This window comes from Nuphar pumila, chromosome 5 (genome assembly GCF_984573655.1).
Source record: "Nuphar pumila chromosome 5, dmNupPumi1.hap1.1, whole genome shotgun sequence".
NCBI classification, from domain to species: domain Eukaryota; kingdom Viridiplantae; phylum Streptophyta; class Magnoliopsida; order Nymphaeales; family Nymphaeaceae; genus Nuphar; species Nuphar pumila.
This window is the reverse complement of record NC_143253.1, coordinates 92,724,528-92,747,637: the sequence shown is the minus strand read 5'-3', so window position 1 is coordinate 92,747,637 and position 23,110 is coordinate 92,724,528. Positions and strand designations below refer to the sequence as shown.

Below are 23,110 nucleotides of genomic sequence, written 5' to 3'. Positions count from 1 at the left end.
GAAGATGTTTGACCCATATAGCTTCAACTGTCTCCTATGTCACAGGGATTCGGCTAGCAGGGTGCTGCACCTGCGTCGACGCGACTCGACGCGGGTGCGGGTGCTGCACCGGGTGCGTTGACCGCACCCAGGGTCATTTTTGTCCATTTTTTTTGGATTTTTTTTAAAAAAAAAAATTTTGCCCTATGAAATGGGCTGCGGAATTTTAAAAAAATGCTTTGGGGGGGGGGGGCGGCGCTGCCCCCCTATAACCCTCCGCCAGGGGCGGCCCCCGTGGACGCCCGCCCGCTGACCGCGCAGCGGGACCCGCGGCGGGGGGAGCCCCCGGACCCCCCTTCCTGCAAGGGCAAAAACAATGAATCAGGCTCCACAACTCATCACTTTCATCTTTGGGGACAACCATATAAGATAAAAAAATGGTAAAAAGTAAGTTGGGCATAAATGTCATGGACCTTAACAGCTACCATACATTTTTGCCCCTGCCGCACCCCCGCACCCGGGTTTTTTGGAAGTGCCGAATCCCCGCACCCGCGCCTGCGCCCGTGCCCGCGCCCGCGCCCGCACCCGCACCCGCACCCGTGTGACATAGGCTGTCTCAACTGCCATAGACCTATATTCAACTTCAGTACTGGACCTTACAATGGCTCTTTGTTTTTTGTTACTCCATGACACCAAATTTTTTTGAATGAATATAAAATAACTAAAAACAGTTCGCCTCTCGTCTGGATCCCCTGCCCAATCCGCATCTGTATAAGTGATGATCTAATGTCCCTTATTGTCAATCCAATTTCTTTGATAAAGAAGACCGTTACCAATGGTTCATTTCAAAAATCTTAAAATTCTTTTCACGGCTTCAACATGACCAGTTCTTGGTTCATGCATGAATTGAGATACCTGATTAACAAAATATACGATGTCTGGCCTGGTAAAAATGAGATACTGAAGCATTCCAACAATACTCCGATATTTGGTCGGATCACTATATAAGTCTCAATCATTAGAACTCAATTTTTGATGCATAATACAAGGTGTGTTTAGGGGCTTACAATCTGACATCCCTGCCCTGCTTAAAAGATCAAGAGTATATTTATGTTAAGAGTTAAAACATCATCTCTTCTATCCACCTCAACCCCGAGAAAATACCTTAAGTCACCAAGATCTTTCATCTTGAAATTTTGCATCAATAATTCCTTCACGGTATGTATATGACTGTTAGAATTACCTGCAAGAATTATGTCATCAACATATATAAGTAATAACGTAGTAACATCCTTATCCTTGAAACTGAAGAGTGAATGATCAAGAGAGTATCTGTGAAAATCATAGTTTTGAATTTTGAGAGAAAAACTCTCAAACCAAGGGCGAGAGCCTTGCTTTAATCCATAAGGAGTTCTTTTCAATTTACAGACATAATCCTTGGGTTTTCCTTCAGCATATCAAGGGGGTTGCTCCATGAAAACTTCTTCCTTCAAATTTTCATGTAAGAAGGCATTTTTAACATTTAGCTGGCTTAATTGCCATCCATAATTAACAACCAAAGATATAACAATCCTTATTGTTCCCATCCTAACAACAGGACTGAAAGTTTCATCATAATCTAGCCCATATTCGTGTGTGAAACCACGTGTCATAAGTCTTGCTTTATATCTTTCATTACATCCACCAGGTTTATACTTAATCTTGTAAACCCATTTGTACCAAATAACATTTTTCTTATCTAGTCTAGAAACAATTTCCCAGGTTTGGCATTTATGAAGAGCTTCCATCTCCTCATTCATAGCCTTTATCCATTTATGCGATTTAATGGATTGATAGAAGTTGATAGGTTCATCATGCTTCTCTACTTGTGACATGAACAATTGAAAATCCATGGAAAAGTCATCATAACTAACCCATCTTTGAATAGGATGACGTATCCTTTTTGATCTTCTTAATGGAGGCTGACTCATATCCTGCTCGACATTGTCCGTGACATGATCTCTTGCTCTTCTAACATAAACTTGACCAGAAAATCTCTGAAATTCTGTAGACATTTCGTTTTCTGAAGAATGTGAAGGTTCAAGATTTTGTCTATTTAAACTCAATTCTTCACAAAATGGCTAACAAGATCTCATTTCACTCTCAAACAATTCTGTACTCAACCAGGGATCATAAACTTCAACATTTTGAGATGAGTTTTGCTCTTGGAATAATGACATGCTCTTAAAATTCTATTATTCAAAAACATTTTTGGAAATCTTGATATGCTTGGTTATCGGATCATAACATCTGTATCCCTTATATTCATCCACATCCAACAAATCTGCACTTCACTACTTTATCCTGAAATTTATTCCTCAGAGATTTGTCAATATGAACATAATAAACACAACCAAAGGTACGCAAATCATTATAATCAAGATGTTTTCTAAGAGTAAAATATGGAGACTTGTCTTCTAGAATTCCTATGGGCAGACAATTAATCACATATACTGCGGTATGAAAAGCTTTTGTCCAAAGATTAGTAGAAGTATTACTATCATTAAGCATACTCATGGCACTCTCTACGATATGATGGTGTTTCCGTTCAGCCACTCCATTCTATTGAGTATGTGGACATGACACACGCCTACTTATCCCATTATTTCAAAGAAAATCAAGAAAGTCTTTTGAAGAATATGAAAAATGTGCAAAAGGATCCGACCCGATCCATGTAAAGATTGTGTACAGTATACGTTATACCTCTTTTCCTTTTAATCGGGTCTGGATACACCAGACCCGGATCCATACCTGTGTAAAGTAAAGTTATAAATGAATTAATTTAGGTCACGATTTCATATAGAAATCGTGACCGCCGCAGACCCCTTCTTGCTTTCTTCTCTTCGTCTCTCCCTCTCTCTCTTTCTCAATGCAGGTACAGGTGGATTTCTGGATTTCTAACATGGTATCAGAGTCAGGTTTGTCTAAGGGCAAAAAAATGTTCCGGCAGGTGCGACGATCGGAGTTTTGAGGTTTTTCATTCCTCCCCTTTTCTACTCTTCTTCATTTTCTTTCTTCTCTCGTTCTTCCCTTCTTTTCTGAAAATTTCCCCACATCTCACATGGGCTTGCTTCTCTCTTGGATCTGAGATTCACGTGAATCCTGTTCACATGAACCCAGACTGTGAAAAATGAGTGGTTGTATTTCACGTGAATCGCTGAAATCAATTCACGTGAAACATCAGACCAATCGCGTGTCCCATTTCAGTTTTGTTTGATATTGTCTGCTTGACCCCTTTATTGCTATCATTTGTTCGATCTCCCTTTGTCCAATCCCCTCCACGCATCTATTTCTACATATTCAAATATACACCTACTGTGTAGTTTTCTTCTCGTTTCTCTTTTTGCTACTTGTTTGAAAATATATTTAACGTGGGAAAGTTTTTTTTACATCAATATCAGTTTTCTGGAGTGCATAGAAAAAGGTTCAGTCTCTCTATTCTCTGAATCTGACAGCCGAAGAAAAAAAAAAGGCTGAGCATTTCGTGAAGACTCTTGCACTTCGTGAACACTCTTGCTGAATTTCACTCTCTATGGATCCTTGTTCCTCTCACTCAAATATTTCTTTAAGTTTTCTCAACCAACTCGTTTCTGAAAAGTTGAATACCTCAAACTTCTTGATTTGGAAGAGACAAATCATTCCTTTTATAAGGAGCCAAGGTCTCTTAGATCACCTGGATGGAACCACCCCAGTCCCACCAGAATTTGTTCCGAGAGAAGAGAAAGCTGATCAAGGGGCGAGTTCGATCGTGTATGTCAAAAATATAGAATTTCGCAATTGGGAAAGGAAAGATCAATCAGTTGTTGCATACATCACCTCAACTCTGTCTCAAGAAGTCCTTGTTGTCATTCCCGACAATTGTACAACACTACAACTCTGGGAACGACTGGTTCAGACATATTCGCAGGTTTCTCAAGCAAGGATGGTATTTCTGAAAAGGGAATTTCAGTTGTTAAGAAAAGACTCCATGACCATCATGGAATATTTAAACAAAATAAAGATCATCACAGATCAGCTTGCAGTTATAGGATGTGTTGTAAGTGACAATGACATGGTGCAACAAACTCTGAGTGGATTGGGATCTGACTACAATATGATAGTCACTTCTCTATTTTGCCTTCCTGTTCTTCCTACCTTTAATGAGCTACGAGCCAAATTGATCCAGTATGAAATGACTCTGAAAGGATTCTCTGAAGAAACGCACCGGGGACGAGGAGGACAAGGGCGAAGTGGATACGGAGGGCGTGGTCTGCTTCCCACTCCAAACATGTTAACCCATGCGCAGGGACCAAGATCCATCCCTACTTGCTTCCTTTGTAACAAAAAGGGGCATATCAAGGCGAACTGTTGGCATAATCAGAGAATAAAGGAAAGGGTCCACAGACAGAAACCAAAAGAAGATTCACAAATACCAGAGACAGTGGAGAGATTAAAGATCTGCTGATATCTGCCTTGTCAGAGTTGAAATTGAAGCATAGTGGCGAAGGCACTTGGTTTGTCGACTCAGGGGCAATGACTCATGTGACAGGTGATGCAGGTAAAATTTTTAACCCTATTCCTTATTTTGGAAAAAGTAAGATTGTTACTGGAGATGGATCCCACCATCCTGTTTCTCATGTTGGAAAAACTGTCATTCCCATGTCATATTCCACTCTTACTCTTTCTGACGTTCTTCATGCTTCTGACATCAAGAAAAATATCGTCTCCATTTCCAAACTTATTGATGATAATAATGCTTCAGTTGAATTCACCCCCATCCTCTGTGTAGGTCAAAGACCTATGCACGAGGGAAACATTCGCTGAAGGAAAGAGACGAGGCAATATGTATGTCTTTGAAGAAGCTCTATGTCATGCTGTCCGCCCTGTTCATCTGAATTCGAACCCTTCATTAGAGTCATGTTCATCCTCTTATACTAGTGTTTTTAGTATTTCTGAATGTAATAAGTCATTCTTATGGCATAGTCGATTAGGACATTGTAGGAGTCATTTTATTGAAAAACTTGTCTCTAATAATCTCATTCCAAAAGAAAGTCTCAATGGGGATGAGAGCAGTCATAAGTGTTCCAGTTGTCTTTCATGCAAGTCATGTATTGCCTTTCCATTCCATTAATAAGAGAGCTTCAAAACCTTTTGAAATAATTTGTTCTAATGTATGGGGACCCGCCCCGATTGCCTCTGGATCTGGGAGCAGATACTATCTAATCTTTGTTGATGACTATTCTCGATACACTTGGATATATTTCATAAAAAATAAGTCGGAAGTTTTCTCTTTGTTTCAAAATTTTCTTTCCTTGGTCAAAAATCAATTTTCTGAGTCCATTAAATTTTTCTAATGTGATAGAGGTGGGGAATTCTCATCCCGTGATTTTATTTCTTTTCTCCGAAATAACGGAATAGGAAGAAGGGTGTCCTGCCCTCACACCCCTCAACAAAATGAGATTGTTGAACGAAAACATAGGCATATCATTGAAAGTGCCATGAGTATGCTTCATGACAGTAATCTTCCCATCAACCTATGAACAGAAGCTTTCCATTCTGCCGTACATGTGATAAATAGACTGCCTATGGTTGTTCTGGAAAATAAGTCTCCTTATCACTGGCTTTTTGGAGCTCATCCTAGTTATCATGATCTGCGTGTTTTTGAATGTGTTTGCTATGTGCATATTGATCAATCCCTGAGAAATAAGTTTCAGGACAAGGCCCAAAAATGTAGGTTTGTGGGATATGCAGATGACTACAAAGGATATAGGTGTTATGATCCCACCAACAAACGCATCAGAACCTAAAGAAATGTTGTCTTTGATGAACAAAATTTTGATCATGAAGCTGACACAACGAACATGCCAACTGAAGTTTACTATCCTTGGCTGAGTTCATAACTTTTTGTTGGTTCCAATGAAGCATGTTCCTCAGATTGCGTGCAACAAGAAGAAGAAATGTTTGAGAACCCTGGGACGTCGGGATCGCAGAATACAAAGGAAGTACTGGGCAGATACAAAGGCATTGTCTATTCTAGACAGAGACCGACAACATCAAGCCATTCAGATCATGTCTCAGTCGCCAATCCGACTCTTTCTCATACTCTTGAGGTCAAAAAATCAAACCACATATGACATCCTATTGACAGGTGGGTTAGCTATAACAACTTCTCCTTGGATCTTCAACTCTTTTTAACTGCCCTCAATAAGGAAGATGAGCCCGTTATGTACTATCAGGCAACCACTTCTACCAAATGGGTAGAAGTCATGAATGATGAAATGCAAGCCTTGCATGAATGTGGAACCTGGGAAGTTGTTCCCAGACCACCTGACAAAAATGTTATCGGATGTAAATGGGTCTACAAAATAAAGTACAAGCCAGATGAAACCATTGAACGATATAAGGCAAGGCTTGTGGCAAAAGGATTCACTCAAGAAGCAGGGCAAGACTATGATGAGACCTTTAGTCCGGTTGTAAAAATGAGAACAATTCAAATTATTATTTCTCTGGTTGTTGAACATGGATGGGAGTTGAGTCAGCTTGATGTGAAAAATGCATTCTTGCATGGAGATTTGAAGGAGAAAGTATACATGGAACAACCCCCTGGATATCAAGAACAAAATTGTAAAACCCATGTGTGCAGGTTAAACAGAACTATCTATGGTATAAAGCAAGCATCTCGCTCTTGGTTTGATAGCTTCTCGCTAGAGATTCAGAAACATGGATTTTCACGTTTCGTGCTGGACCACTCATTATTTATTTTTAAAAGTCAGACTGTGACCACTCTATTATTAATTTATGTCGATGATATTATCATCACAGGAAACTCTGTCGCCCACATTCAAGAAGTAAAACACTTACTAGGTCAGAGGTTCAAAATAAAAGATCTTGGAGTTCTACTTTATTTTCTTGGTGTAGAAGTTGATAACCAGGCTCATGGCTTGACACTCACTGCAAACCTCTAGGAACTCCGAGTGTGCTTCATCAAAAACTTAGCGCTAGTAATGAAAAAAGGCGGAAGCACCAATAGAGCAAAAGCACTCTTTAAGAGTGACCACAAGAGCCAAGAACACAAACACTAAAGGTGTACACACAAAACTCACAAAAGTAGAAAATGACTTAAAGTCATAAGTTGAATATTATTGAAGAAAGAAAGAGAAGGGTGAAAACCCCATGCAATTATAAGTGAGAGCCTCCTCTATTTATTGAGGAGGAGAGCTAAAAAGGAGACCATAAAGGGGGGCTCCCTTCTAGTCGTTGGGAGCCCCAACGGTCATAAATATGATCGTTGGGGCCCCAACGACTAGATGGGTGGGGCCCCTTATGGTCCAACAAAAAGAAAAAAAAGAAAAAAAAAGGAAAAGAAAAAAGGGAAAAAGAAAGAAAAGGGAAAAATACATGGTAAATTACCAAAACACCCTATCAGGTTTTTGGTTGTACAGAAAAAGAAAATAAATTATGTATATATACATATATGTATATATATACTTATATATATACGAATGTATATATAAGTATATGGATATATATATTAATATATACATAATTTAACACGCCCCCTCAAACTTTACGGGGAGGAGACCGAAAGTTTGCTAAGAAGAAACATAAATCGTGGAGTTGGGAGCGCCTTGGTGAAGAAGTCAGCCAGTTGATATTCTGAAGTAACATATGGTAATGTGATAGTTCCTCTGAGATATTCGTCTCGAACATAATGGCAATCTATTTCGATATGCTTGGTCCGCTCATGAAAAGTATGAGTGCTTGCAATGTATATCGCACTTTTGTTATCACAACAGAGCTTGGTGGGAGTGGAAATGAGGACGCCCATGTCACCAAGGAGACTTCTGAGCCATACGATTTCCATAGTTGTCATTGTCATGACCCGATATTCAGCTTCAGTGGATGATAGTGAGACCTTCTGCTGCTTCTTGCATCTCCACGAAATGAGAGATTCACCTAAAAAAATGCAAAGACCCGTAATTGAGATACGATAATTGGGATTTCCTCCCCAGTCAGCATCAGTAAAAGCAGTTAACTCAAGAGATGAGGAAGAGGATAAGAAGAGTCCCTTGGAGATGGTATTTTTGATGTATCACACAATTCTCATTACGTCCGCCATATGAACCGAAGTAGGTGCATGCTGAAACTGGCTTGCTGCATGAACCACATGAGCTATATCTGGACGTGTGATGGATAAATAGGTGAGGGATCCAATTAATTGACGGAAGGGGGTTGGATCCTCAAGAAGAACACCATTCTCAAGTCTCAGTTTTGCATTGATAACTTCGGGAGTCTCAACTTTCTTTTCATCAGATATTCTTGATTTGGTACAAATTTCTGCAGCTAATTTCATTTGAGATAGGATGTATCCTCGCGCGGAATAAGCCACTTCAATTCCTAAAAAATATCTCAAGTATCCAAGATCAGACATATCAAAAGTTTCTTTTAACATAGACTTTACATCATTTACCCCCTTTTTGTCATTCTATATCATCAACATATAGCAGAAGCATAACAATGGAGCCACCTGTCTTCTTAACAAAAAGAGCAGTGTCAGTATAGCAAGAAGTAAATCCTAAATTGATTAATACATTACTAAACTTGTCATACCAAGCTTTAGGAGCTTGCTTAAGTCCATATAAGGCCTTTTTTAATTTAAAAATTTTTTCATTTAAATTCATACCTGGAGGAGGTTCCATATAAACTTCTTCATTTAAATTTTCATTCAAAAAGGCATTTTTGACATCAAGTTGAAAAATTGGCCATTTTTTAACAGAGGCTATAGCAATAAGAGCTCGAACACTAGTCATTCGAGCAACTGGGGCAAAAGTTTCATCATAATCTACCCCGTACTCTTGGGCATATCCTTTGGCTACTAACCTAGCCTTATATCTTTCTAATGAACCATCACTCTTAGTTTTTACTTTAAAAACCCATCTACATCCAATGAGTTTCTTGCCATTGGGTGAATCAATGATTTCCCAAGTTTTTGCCCTTTTAAGAGCATTAAGTTCTAGTTCCATAGCTTCATTTCAATGAGCATATTGTTTAGCATCATTGTAATGAGATGGTTCATGAAAGGAGTGAAGAGCAAGTAGACATGCTCGAAAGTTTGGAGAAAAAGAATCATAAGATACAAATCTATTTGGTACTTTGGAAATACGATTTGATCTTCTTTGAGAGGTTTCTTCGATCGACTCACTTTGAGAGAATTTTTCAAGGGCACAAGGTGGATTTCTTTCATTCCTTCTAGAGTAGACTTGTATTTGTCTTGAAACATTTTCTCCTAAATTTTGATCATCATTTGGATGTTCAAAATGATCTTCAATGAGAGGTTCACTAGGATCAATATGACCATCTATGATGTTTTCTTGAGGCAACAAGTCAAATAAAAAGGAATAATCAATATTTTCATTTGGTTGGTGCGAAAAACCATTTTCTTCTTCTAGGAAAGTGACATCTTTTGAGATATAAAGTTTGTTTTGAGTATGTCAAAACATCTATAACCTTTTTGTTTTTCGCCATATCCTAAAAAAATACATTCAATAGCCCTAGGAGAAAGTTTATCATTTTTGTGAGTTAGAACAAAGCATTTACATCCAAAAATTCTTAGTCTTTTATAATCGGGAGACATATTGTAAAGTTTTTCAAATGGAGAAAGATTTTTCAAAGAAGATGAAGGGGTTCTATTGATAAGGTATGTTGAGGTTAGAACCGCTTCGGCCCAAAAGGATTTTGGAATATTTTTTGAAATTAATAACGTTCTTGTGGTTTCTATTATGTGTCTATGCTTTCTTTCCGCAAGACCATTTTGTTGCGGAGTGTTGGGACAAGAACGTTGATGACAAATTCCATTTTCTTTTAAATAACTTTGAAATTCATTGAACATGTATTCGCCTCCCGAATCGGACCTAAGAATTGATAGGTTTCCCAAAAATTGATTTTTAACTATCGCATGGAATTCTTTAAAGAAGGAGAAAACTTCGGATTTGCGACTTAGGAAGTAAATCCATGTAAATCGAGTGAAGTCATTAATAAAGACCATATAGTACGAAAATCCTCCTTTAGACAAAATAGGGGAAGGTCCCCACACATCGGAATGAACAAGTTCAAAAGGCCGAGTGGTGAAATAACTTCTTTGAGGAAATGGAGTAGCTTTAGATTTCCCAAAAATGCAATCTTTACAAGTCATGTGATTGTCTTTATAAGTATTGTTCAAAAAAGGAAAAAGAAACATTTTTACAAAATTTGGATGACCAAATCTTTCATGCCAAATTCCAATACTTTTGTTCTTTACAAGATTGCAAGATGACTTAGATGGAAGAGTAAAAAAATCCATAAAATAGAGATCACCCCTTCTATGGCCTTGCCCAATCAGCTTCCCTGACTGGAGATCCTGCACGGTGCAATCTTTAGGTGAGAAAGAGACTTGACATCCATGATCGGTGATTTGGGAAACGGAAAAAAGATTTAGATTAATTTTTGGAACGATTATTACTTTAGGAACGAAAAAGTTTTGAGAATTTTTAAAATCAAGTGTTCCAATACTTTCAATTTTCAAAGATGTTCCATCGGCCGTTGAAACATAAGAGGATATGGGTTCAGAAAAAACATTTGAAAGAGAGTTTTTATGAGATGTCATATGAAAAGAAGCATCGGAGTCTAGTATTCACATACCTGGAGAAGGGTGAAAACCCCATGCAATTACAAGTGAGAGCCTCCTCTATTTATAGAGGAGGAGAGCTAAAAAGGAGACCATAAAGGGGGGCTCCCTTCTAGTCGTTGGGAGCCCCAACGGTCATAAATATGATCGTTGGGGCCCCAACGACTAGATGGGTGGGGCCCCTTATGGTCCAACAAAAAGAAAAAAAAGAAATAAAAAAAGGAAAAGAAAAAACGGAAAAAGAAAGAAAAGGGAAAAATACAAAAAGGAAAAAATGCATGGTAAATTACCAAAACACCCATATCGGGTTTTTGGTTGTACAGAAAAAGAAAATAAATTATGTATATATACATATATGTATATATATACTTATATATATATACAAATGTATATATATAAGTATATGTATATATATATATATATATATATATTAATATATACATAATTTAACAGTATGAAGCAAGCATCTCGCTCTTGGTTTGATAGCTTCTCGCTAGAGATTCAGAAACATGGATTTTCACGTTTCGTGCTGGACCACTCATTATTTATTTTTAAAAGTCAGACTGTGACCACTCTATTATTAATTTAGGTCGATGATATTATCATCACAGGAAACTCTGCAGCCCACATTCAAGAAGTAAAAGACTTACTAGGTCAGAGGTTCAAAATAAAAGATCTTAGAGTTCTACTTTATTTTCTTGGTGTAGAAGTTGATAACCAGGCTCATGGCTTGACACTCACTCAGTATAAGTACACCGTAGACGTTCTCAGCAAGGCAGGCATGAAAGACTGCAAACCTCTAGGAACTCCGAGTGTGCTTCATCAAAAACTTAGCGCTGATGATGGAGATCTGTGTGATGACCCCACCAGGTATCGAAGAGTAATAAGAATGTTACAGTACCTCACATTCACTAGACCTGACATCGTTTATTCAGTCAATCAAGTGTCTCAATTTATGCATGCGCCACGTACTGGACATATGGAAGCTGTCAAGAGGATCCTTAGATATCTGAAAGGGACTATTGGGGATGGATTGATATATTCACCACAGTCATATGGAAAAGATGAGCACGAACTTACTGTATATTGTGATGCAGACTGGGCAGGAGATCCTGACGAACGAAGATCTACATCAGGATATTGTGTCTTCATTGAAAAAAATTTAGTCTCTTGGAGCAGTAGAAAACAAAAGGCTATCGCTAGATCAAGCACTGAGGCTGAGTATAGATCCATGGCTGCTGCTACTGCCGAAGTCACATGGATCAGGCATCTACTAACTGAAGTAGGAGAAAAGATCTCTCACACTACCTTGCTATGTGACAACCAAAGTGCTATGAACATGTCATTCAATCCAGTACATCACAGTCGTGCTAAGCACATTGAGATTGACCAACACTTTGTGAGACAAAAGGTTGAAGAAAAAGAGATTGAGCCTGAATTCATCTATACTGAAAGACAAGTTGCAGACATATTTACCAAAGGGTTAACAAATGATCGTTTTTGGATGCTTAAAGACAAGTTGTTCATGGTCCAAAACCATGATCAACTTGAGGGGGGGTGAAAAAGGTGCAAAAGGATCCGACCCAGGATTCGACTCGGGATTCGACCCGATCCATGTAAAGATTGTGTACAGTATACATTATACCTCTTTTCCTTTTAATCAGGTCTGGATACACCAGACCCGGATCCATACCTGTGTAAAGTAAAGTTATAAATGAATTAATTTAGGTCACGATTTCATATAGAAATCGTGACCGCCGCAGACCCCTTCTTGCTTTCTTCTCTTGGTCTCTCTCTTTCTCAATGCAGGTACAGGTGGATTTCTAGCAGAATATTCACCTCCACCATCACATTGAAAATACACAACATTGTAATAGAAACAATTTTTAACAAGTGCACAGAAATCTTGAAATAATATAAAAACTTTGGACTTATGTTTCATGAAGTATATCTAGGTGAAACGAGAATAACTGTCAACATAATATTGACTTTTAGATGAAGAACATACAGGAGTTGGTCCTCATACATCAGAGTACACAATTTCAAAAGCTTTTGAGGCTCTTTCATTAATAAGATTAAAAGGAAGAACATGAATCTTACATAACTGAAAACTTGAACATTTTTTAGCATCTAAAACAAAATGTAGATAGGACTCTGAAATCAAATTTTCTGACACAAGTTTCTTAATGAAATCATGACTACATTGACCCAACCGACTGTGCCACAAATTTGGCTTATTACATTGAGAAAGACTAAAGACATCTGTATGACAAGACTTGAGACTATGAATTGCCGGTTCCAAAAAAGGTGACTTCAAGGTAGAAGAAGAATGAGATGTTGGATCCTCCTTGAAGATATGCATGTTTCCTCATCGCTCTCTCTCAGCGAACGTCTCTTTCGTTTGAAGATCCTTAACATACACATTAGAGAGAGTAAATTCGACAGAAGAATTTGTATCATCAACAAGTTTGGATACAAAAACACTATTCTTTTTAATATTAGGAGCAAAAAGAACATTGAACAGGTTAAGAGATGTATTAGACAAAGGAATTTGTGCACTTCCAATATAGGAAATGTGATGATGTGCTCTATCTATAGTGACTATACTACCTTTTTTGAAAAAAGGAGATAAATTCGAGAGCTTACTAACATTTTTTGTAACATGAGTGGCCGCTCCAGAATCCACATACCATTGTCCTTGTTCATTCTTCTTAATACTCATTTGAGATAAAGCTGCCAGCAAAAGTTGTTGCATATCTCTAGAAGATCTTTGTCCATCAGATTCTCTTTTGTTTCCTGCTTTATTATTCTTTCCTTTGTTTTGAGGATTAAACCAACAATCAACTTTCACATGTCCTTTCTTATTACACTGAAAATATGTAGGCACTTTTTTCTGATTTTCTGCATTGAAAAATCCTGGCGTGCTCAGAGTAGGAAGAATACTATGATCTCCTTGACCAAAGCGACCTCGACCTCTACCACTTTGAAGACTGTTGCCTCCACGCCCAAAACCATGAGATATATATGATGCTAAGACATTATGTGTATCTGCATATTCACTACCTTCCATCAGGTGTTTTATGCTTATTTCATACTGAAGAAGTTTAGCTTGAAGATCCTCAAAGCTAGGTAACACAGGTAAAACCGATAAGGAACCGGAGGGAACATGATATTTTGGACCAGTCCATTGAGAGTTTGTTGCACTTTTTCCTTGTCAGAGACTGCACTTCCAATAATAGCTAACTGATCTGTAACTGATTTTACCTTGTATAAAAATTTCATGACTGACATTGAGTCCTCTTTAAGGGTCTCAAATTCCTTTTTTAGAAATAAAACTCTTGCCTCTAAAATATGAGAATAGGTTTGCGCAAGTCTGTTTCATAATTGACCAGCAGTACAATCATCTGGTATTGATATCAATACTTCCTGAGATAGGGTGGAAGTAATAAATGCAACTAATGCCTGATCGCGCTTCATCCATGTGAATTCAGAATTTGAAATATTGTTAACCGATGCATCTCCTTTTTCATTCTTTTATTCTTGTGGAATGAACTGTGGTGAGACTGAAATCGATCCATCCAGATGCCCAAACAGATCTTGGCTCCTTATAAAAGGAACAATTTGCCTGTTCCAGGTCAGAAAATTAGAATGATTAAGCTTTTCGGAAACAAGCTGACTCAAAAGTTTGAAGAAAGGCCAGCTAGAGGAATCCATTTAAAATAGATGAAAAGATAAAGGAGAAAACAAAAAGAAGAATAGAATAAAATTCAGCCAAGAGCAAATATGTAGCAGCAAATCAGATTAGGCAAAAAGTGGGAAATAAGATATAATATAAAATGTGCCCCCCACTTTTTTTTTATAATAAAAAAGGCACTATTCCGGACTCAGTCCGATCATAATAAGATGCTGCCAATATGTTTATGTCGACTGAAAATATGTGAAATAATGAAGAGAAATATCGGAACCAAAATATCAAGATTAACGATAATCATTCAAGATTCCAGAAAATAAAATCTGGACAAAAATCGAACCCAGAAAAATTTCAGATTAGGATATATTAGAACCAGAAATTTTCAGATTGGGATATTAGAAGCAAACAATCACTATTTTGATGTCAAATATATTTACCTTTTTTTTAACAGCTCAACGTCAAAATAAAAAAGCACGATATTGGATGAATAAAACCAAAGAAAAATCAGCTGTCAGTAAAAGAAAACTGACAGTAGAAGGAAAGAGGAAAAGGAAGAAAGATTAGAAGAGAATAAAGAGAAGAGGAGATTCTGACTGGAAGAAAACAAGATTTGTTCTAAATGGGCATACCTTTTGGAAGAAAACCGAAGTCCCGCTTTGATACCATGTAAGAAAAACAATATCAGATTTAGATAAAACACCACAGTTGTCTTTCAGCAGGAAGAGGAGAGAGAGGGAGATGCTAAAAAATGGCAGCCACATTTTAGATGGCTAGCCCTAATGCTATATTATGTAACATATAATACAAAAAGTTTTAAATACATACAAATAACAGAATTGCCATTACATAAAGAAAACAATCTAAACATGATTAGACACACGGATCTGGATCCGATCCAGATCCGGTGACGTCAAATCACATTTTATCAAGACATTGTAGAAGGGAGAGAGAGCAGATTGGATGGAGGAAATTCTGGTGACAGTCACAGCAACAGATATCACTTACTCAACTAGGTGTCGCATTTGGAAAACACTCGGAGAATCACAGATTTTCAGGCAGGGGACCTTTCAAGTTTCTTATGGGGTTGACATTGGCAACAGTCAAGACTCAAGATTGGTGAGTCTCAACTCTGTTGATGATTTACAGGCTTACCTAAACCATGGAGTTCACATTACATCAGATGATTGAACAAGCTACCAAAGCAGGTGGAGACTTCATTTAGTTATGATTTCTTTGTGAACTTTGCTTCCATGTTGGTTAAATGTCTTCAGTCAAGGAGATCTCTATGGAGTATTAGAGGCATTATTACTACTGTGTTTGAGCTTCACATTTTCTTTGAACCACCTTTCATTTCAAAATTGTTGGATTTTTTTATGGAGACGAAATGGATCAAAGTGGAATATGGGAGAACGAGAAGAGTTAAATGAGTTAGGGACCTCCCAGTGAGCAAGGGAAATAGACAACTTTGTGTATACTTCACTAAGATCTTGTGAGAAAACAAGATTCTTTAACTTATCAGGAGATTTCCTTGCTGAGATTATGTCAGTAACCATTGTAAAGCCACCATGTAGAAATTTTTATTGAAGTTTGGACATTAATAAGACAATGTATATAATTGGTAGTACTAGACCCCAGCTACAATGTTTCAGGAATGATTTCAAGGAAATAGTACCTTAGGGATTATCTGTCTGCTGTTACTAATGTTAGAAGTGATTCATTTAATCAGTAAGAGAACTTATTTTAAGTTTTAACTAAGTGCTTCAGATGAATGTTAATGGATCACCTCTTTATGACTTAAATACTACATATTTTTTGTTTTTCATGACAATCAGTTTCAAAAGGTTTCACATTTTTTCTTCCTCTTCTAAGTTGAAGGAAGAACGTTTTTGCCCAGGTATGTTTTTCTTTGTCCTTCAAAAAGTTACATATTGTTCTTAAAATACAGCTTGCTGGACGCATTTGATTCCCCTAAAAAGCGGCCTCGTCAACCATTTCTCTTGCTAACAAAATTGTCATTGTAAACTTTTGGTGATCTGAGGGCTCCAGCCATGGTAAAATTTCTTGGGGACAAAAGTCTACAACCTAATTGAGCTTTATAAATGAACTCCAGGCATATAGAGTGAAACCAAGCTTCACTTTCGACTAATGTTGTCCATACCGGACCACATCATATGATACGTATCGATGCAATAGATCGATACGATACACATCTGTATCTCGATACTGGTGTGTATCGTAGGTATCGCATGTATCATACGATACAGCCCACATCGTACGATTCAGTGCCTGCAGACTTAAAAATGGGCAAAATTGTGCTTTTATGTTTTTGGGTTTTAAAGTGCTTTTGAGGGCCGAAACCCTCATTCGTATAGAACATACTGGAGAACTTCACATGCACCCTAGGAGCCGTGAGACCGTTTTGGGGTCAATCTTTGCGCTGGGGAGAGGGCTTTCGTGATTTCGTCAAGTAAGAGTGCATTTTCATCATTTTTTCACCCAAAGAAGTGGGTTAAGGGGAAAAATGCATTTTTACCATTTTTCCACTCAAGAAAATGGGTTAAGGTAAAAAAATATTTATTATGAGTAAAATTACAAAGTTATTTTCTAAAAAAATTCTGCCTTGGGGGGCGCTGCCCCCTTACAACTCCTGCCAACTTACTATGAAGTTGGATCCACGAAAATTAAATATTTATATCAAGGTAGAAATCATACTCCACACTCCAACAAAGATGACATCAGATGATCTGGCATGGCAATGGGGCACTCAAGTAATGAGTGAAAAGTTAAAACCGATTGAAAATCAAGTGCAACTATTGCCATAATATTTTTGTTTATGTAAAATAAAAGTACGAGTCTTGTGGCATGTTCTTAATTACAAGATATTTAATATTTTGCATTATTCTTATGAGATAGTTGATGTTTGATGATGTCTTATGCAGCTCAGACATAAATGCTTCGTATGTGATTTTATGGTTGGATTTTGTGCATTTCATCATTGTTTTGTGTGTTATGAGTTCTTAGAATTTTTGCTATTTTTTATTTTCTTTTTAGAAATTTTATTTTTTTTTCAAATTTTATGATTTTTTATGTTATGATACAATACCTTTTTTATTTTGGGCCCTACCGATACGGGTTACGATACGATGCTTACAACCTTGCTTTCGACCATGAAGATGGACCAGGACCAAATTTGAACAAAGAAAAGGGACTTCAGCATGTAAGCCTCAGGTTCAAATCCAGCCTGGATTTTATCGAAGATAATCTGGCCTGATATGGACATTGGTTGGACTCATATCAGGCCATCCATTATCTGACCAAATTCAGCTGTAACATGGCCAAGGGTTGCTAATCCCAAAAATAGGTTGTTGCTTTGACCTCAGGCTACCGCAAAAATAGAGATAAATAGTTCTAAATTTCTAATTCATATTTCAAGATATGGTAGTATTAATCAGGATTATGATTCAGTTTTAATCATGGTAACATGAGTGACCTGATCCAAATTCAGCTCATAGTTAGGCAGATTGGATTAGATTTGGTAAGATATGAACTGATAATGTCATTACTAGTTTTGTTTGGTCTGTTTATGTACTACTGCAATGTGTAAATATTTCCAATTCTGCAAGTATGACTACTCCACAACCAAAATTTAAGCATTAGTGTTTTAAATTTCCTTCTTAAACACGAGAAAATTGGATTGTTTTATTCTAGGCACGGGCTTGAGAGATACGAATCAAGGTTGCAGCAGCAAAATCAGTTATCCGCACTCTTTATTTTGGGTATCTGACAAAACTTTTAAGCGCAAAATATTCTTACATTCTAAAGTGCTATCTACCAAACACAAGATTTTGCAACCATTGGAAATAGATTGAAGTTCAATCATTATGTAACCAGCAGTTGATTCACATGAGTAAAGGCATGTTCAACAACTTGTGATATTACCAATGACATCGCAATTCAATTTACTGGCCTACTGTTTTTCCTTCATAAACATGTAGTCTAGAAGTCGTTAGGCCTATTCTTGATAGCCTTACATCGATAAATTTTTATAGAAAATTACTAGTGGCTTTTTCTATTTTAGAAAGGAAGCATGAAAAAAATTCTCTTGCTCTGGTTTTTTGTCAATAAGAAAAATATTATTTTTCTTTTCGATAAGCCACTCTTGCTCTGCTTTTACCTTCTGTTGGTGGCATTCTCTGTTCAGGTTAAACAGTGACATACTTGAGAAAAATTTATATTGGTCTGATTTCCTGACGAATTGTTAATCTGAAAGAGATATACTAATCTGCTTATTTTTCTTCAGCTTTCAGGAAGAAAAAAGCTGAAAAGTCTGATAAGAAAGTTAAAGAAGTGAACAGGAAAAGGAAAACGGGAGAGGAATCCTTGTACAATAATGGCAATGTTGTTGGTGGTGAAGATGGGGGTGGAAGCAATGCCGATAAATATGGCAACAAAAATGAGGATGCTTCTGACAATGATGACTTATAGAGGCTAGAAATTGGAGGATCCAAAAGACTCTTCTACAATTATGGAACTTCCTAGAATACTTATGGCCTGAAATAGAAATGTCTTTTTGATGTTACCATACTAATGAATCATCCAGTGGCTCTTTATGCTTGGTTTGTAACCTTTTTGGCGGCCAAAGTAGCTCACATGCCTTACAGTCTGTGTTATGCTATACGTAGGGCTGTCAATGGGTCCAGTTTGTATCGAGTTCCTGACCTGAACCCGAATTCCCCAGTATGGGTATAAAAAGTACCGAGCGATATTCGGGCTGGGTTTGGGTCATGATTTTTGCTGGGTAACCAATCCGTCCCAGTTTTTTTCCAGGGTATCTGACCCAAGTATTATATATATATATATACTTTTAAAATTTTGCAGGTCCCTGTTTGGGATTCTATTTTCATGACCAGACAAAACTCGAACCTGGTTACTAGTTGTATGGGTGGGTTTGCACCAACCCTGACCCGACCCAACCTGTTGAGAGCCCTAGCTGTACGTTTCAACCAGCTCTCAGTTCGCCTCCGTACTGTTGAAACCTAGAACAGGATCTGAACGCAGGAATGCAATCATAGTGCAAATGGGCCAACTGAATTTAATGCTACAATAAAATTTGCTATGAGAAAACCGGACTGCTAAAAGCCCTGTGAACTCCGCCTCCCTGGCCAGTGGGGTCTGAAAATCTTCACTCAGTCTGACTTGGGCCAGGTTTTCCAGTCTAATGTACTAAAAATAAGAGACTATTATATGGGGTAATGTTTGCTATTCACATGAGATCCAAACTTCTAGTGAAAAACTTTAATTTTTTCTTCTTTTTTAGTGCACATCTGACCCTTCAGATGTGATTTACATATTTGATTTAATAAAAACTAGCCTTTGGATTTCGAGGGTTAAAAGATCAACAGCTTATAATGTACTGGATTTTATACCTCAAAAAAATGCGGTCCGATCGATTCCTTCTATTCTGACCAGGCTGAACACATCCATGATGTCAGATTTGGTTAAAATGACCTCCTGGGAATTTTAAATTCAACTAAGAGGATTGGAAACCACAAGGTTAGCCAATATTTTCTCATAATACATGAGTGTTTTGACTTGGCAAAATGATGGTCGCACCTCAACAAGGTTGTATGCCTCAGTTATTCCTGTGGTAACTGAAAAATGATAATATAGAACATGTGTTCATAGACTTCCTCGGGAAAAACTAAGGGCACATTTGGAAGCAAAAAAAACTCGTAGGAAAAGAAAATTGTCTATTAGAAGTTTTGATATGTTGACTTTTCTAAATGAAAAGTTTTTGTTTGTTTGTGTAGTATGAGAAAAAACAGAGTAGGAAAATGTTTAAAAAATAAGAGAGAGAGAGAGAGAGAGAGAGAGAGAGAGAGAGAGAGAGAGAGAGAGATCTGAAAATGGTGGTGGGCTGTTCTTAAAGAAAGGTTGTTCAACTAGATAGAAAGAGAGGTGGTCAACCATGCCCAAGAGAGAGAGATCTGCAAATGGTGGCGGGCAAGAGGAAGATGAGGATGGAAGAAGCTCTTCTTATGGCAACCCCATGGAATGAGGTGTGTTGTGGGTGAATGGTTGCCCTAATGCAAAGAGAATTTTTTACAAGCAAAATTCCTCCACACAAAAATGCAAGTAGGAAATAAAAATGGCAACTTTTTCAATTGTTCTAAACGAGAGATTTTTGAAAAGATTTTTTTTTTTAAAGTTTGACTTTTTATAAGAAAAAATCCTCCACCCACTGATGTGGAAGATTTTTTCTTATAAAAAATCAAACTTTTTTAAAAAAATTCTTTTCAAAAATCTCTCATTTAGAACAATTAAAAAAGTTACCATTTTTTTTTCCTATTTGCATTTTTTTTACTTTTTAGGACCTTTTTATCCTTCGAACGAGCGAACCTCCTGAGGTTTGCATAATATATAGGTACGTTGTCCCGATCTCGCAACCTCACTAAAAAATACATTCGCACGATGATTTTGTGGACTGCGGTAAGTTTGCATAACCAAATTTGTGAACCTCCTATAACTTAAAGCTACGTACCTTTGCAAATATTCTACGAAATTAGCATATATAGATGACATTTATGAGTTACCATACGAATCTCCTTTAACTAACTGACATTCACAAATTAATGTTTGTGACACTTTGATCAATCTTTGCAAATAAGGTACTATCTTTGTATATATAGTATGAAATTCACGAGCTACCATACAAATATTTGTTAAGCAAATGATTCTCAAAGAGGTTTACAAATGTGGCGACATTCACATATATTTTTTGTGAATGTCACTGTCTGTATATGCAAAAGTTCTGACTCATTTGCGGAGTTCTCGAACATGCACAAATTTGATGAATGACTTGCCTATGGATTTTACTAATTTTTGTGAATGTAAGTACGAACATTAAAAGCGATGATCATTAATATAAAAGTGATAATTATTATAAACTAAGGTTTTTGGTGATCCTCATCATGCTTCCCCCCCATTTTTCAAGTCACAACTGAAAGAACATTGAGTCTTGTTTTATAAATTTCAAAAGCTTCTTCCGATTCATCTCCTATACTTTCCTTAAGTGTATGATCCTTAAGGAAAACTCTCCTTCTTGAGAGTTTGAAGCATATTTCCATTTGGTTAAAATTTCATTGGACCTTGCCACATGTCCCCAACCAACTCATCCCAAGGACTATGTTCGCCCCTTTCATGGTAGCACATAGAGGTCCACCAAGAACTTGGATCATTGGAGATCCAACTCTACCTCCTGCAAACATATGAACATTAGAGCTGGCTTCCGTCTCCAACCATGACATCGAACCTTGGTTGATCCTTGGTCGGGTAGCCCATGGTTCTCACAAGACCTTCCCATACAAAATTATGGGTTAATCCGGTATCGATCAGTACCTCAACACTTTCCTTGTTCTAATATCCCCTAACTCACATGGAGTTTGGGACAGATACCCCGACTAAGGCATGGTATGAAATCCGGTTTCCTCCTTCGAATCTTCTGATTCCTTTTCCTCATTGCTTTCACATATCACAAACATTTTAAGGGTCTTGCACTTATGACCCAGTGTTCACTTCTCCTCACAATTATAGAAAAGACCCTTACTCTTATGATCTATCATTCGGGCCTTAGAAATTAATTCAGTTTGGATATTGAAACCCAATTTGAATTTGGGTCCAACATCTTTGCCCATATTTTTTATTATCATACCCGTCGGGGGGTCGATTGGGCCTCTTCACATGGACCAACTTCTTTAAGCGTTCTTCCATCACTCATGCTTTGACATAGCACTCTTCAAGGGTTTGCGGGTCTAAGGCTATTAATTCAACTCGTATTTCATCCTGAAGTTCACCAACAAAAACTCCTATCAAAGCAAACTTAGACCAATCACCACGCATGGTCCAAAGGTCTTCAAAATACACTTGATATTTTAGGACCAACCCCTTTTACACGAGGTTCTTTGTAAGACCCACAATTTTTTAGACAATTCTTGAATAAAATTCATGAGGCATTCCAGGTGAAAATAGCATTTATACTTGAAATACAAAATGAATCAATTTCTACGAACCAGATATACTTAGGATATTTGTCGCTTCAAGAATATATTATCAAACATTCTGAAAGTCATAACTTCCTACCTGAACGAAATCAAGAGATTTCTATGAGCCAACTTTCTTAGTTACGTCAATAAAAAGAGAATGACGTACTTAAAAATTTTCAGAAAAAAATCGCTGAAAACCCGAAATTTTTGTGGGACTCACGAAAATATCCCTCAGAAAATATCTGGTGGGACCTACAAATAATCCCATGAAATTTACATATGGGCCCCACACCAAAAGGAACCTCTTGAAATTCTTCAGAAAGAAAGGGCAAGAAGGAGAAAGAAGCCTATGGATTTTTCTAGAAAAATCCAGAAAGAGGAGGTTGCTTAGGGGCTAAGCAACATTGGCTATAAATAGCCTTGCCCCCCCTTTGGAAAAATTGCCAACCCCTCTCTCTCTCTCTTGCCTTCTCTCTCCCCTAAACCTCCACTAGTGAGCCCACTTGGTCTGAACCTGGCCTGAACCTGCCTGACCTGACCTGAGCCTACCTGACCTGGTCCTAGTTCACCAGACCTGGTACAAACCTAGTTGACTTGACTTGAATTTAGTTGAGTTTAAAGTCAAAGTCCTTTTTGGTCCCAAACCTTGGTTTGATTTTCTGAACCCAGACCCAGCCAACTTGGGCTAAGTCTGAACCTAGTTGACTTGGACTGAAC

At 37.5% G+C, this 23,110-nt stretch overlaps 1 protein-coding gene across 2 annotated transcripts in view; it reads left to right on the top strand.

The window, feature by feature from the left end:
- The window catches only part of LOC149837826 (DNA polymerase II subunit B4-like), a 32,634-nt gene extending 13,658 nt beyond the window's left edge, over positions 1–18,976 (top strand). Inside the window, exons 3-4 of one of the 2 annotated variants that reach the window (XM_090006211.1) lie at positions 18,060–18,127; positions 18,652–18,976. In XM_090006211.1, coding sequence (XP_089862337.1) covers positions 18,060–18,127; positions 18,652–18,702 — 119 coding nt within the window. In that variant the 3' untranslated portion in view covers positions 18,703–18,976. The remainder of the gene's footprint in view (positions 1–18,059; positions 18,128–18,651) is intronic. The other variant, XM_090006210.1, reaches the window with a different exon arrangement.
- The last annotated feature ends 4,134 nt before the right edge of the window (positions 18,977–23,110 follow it).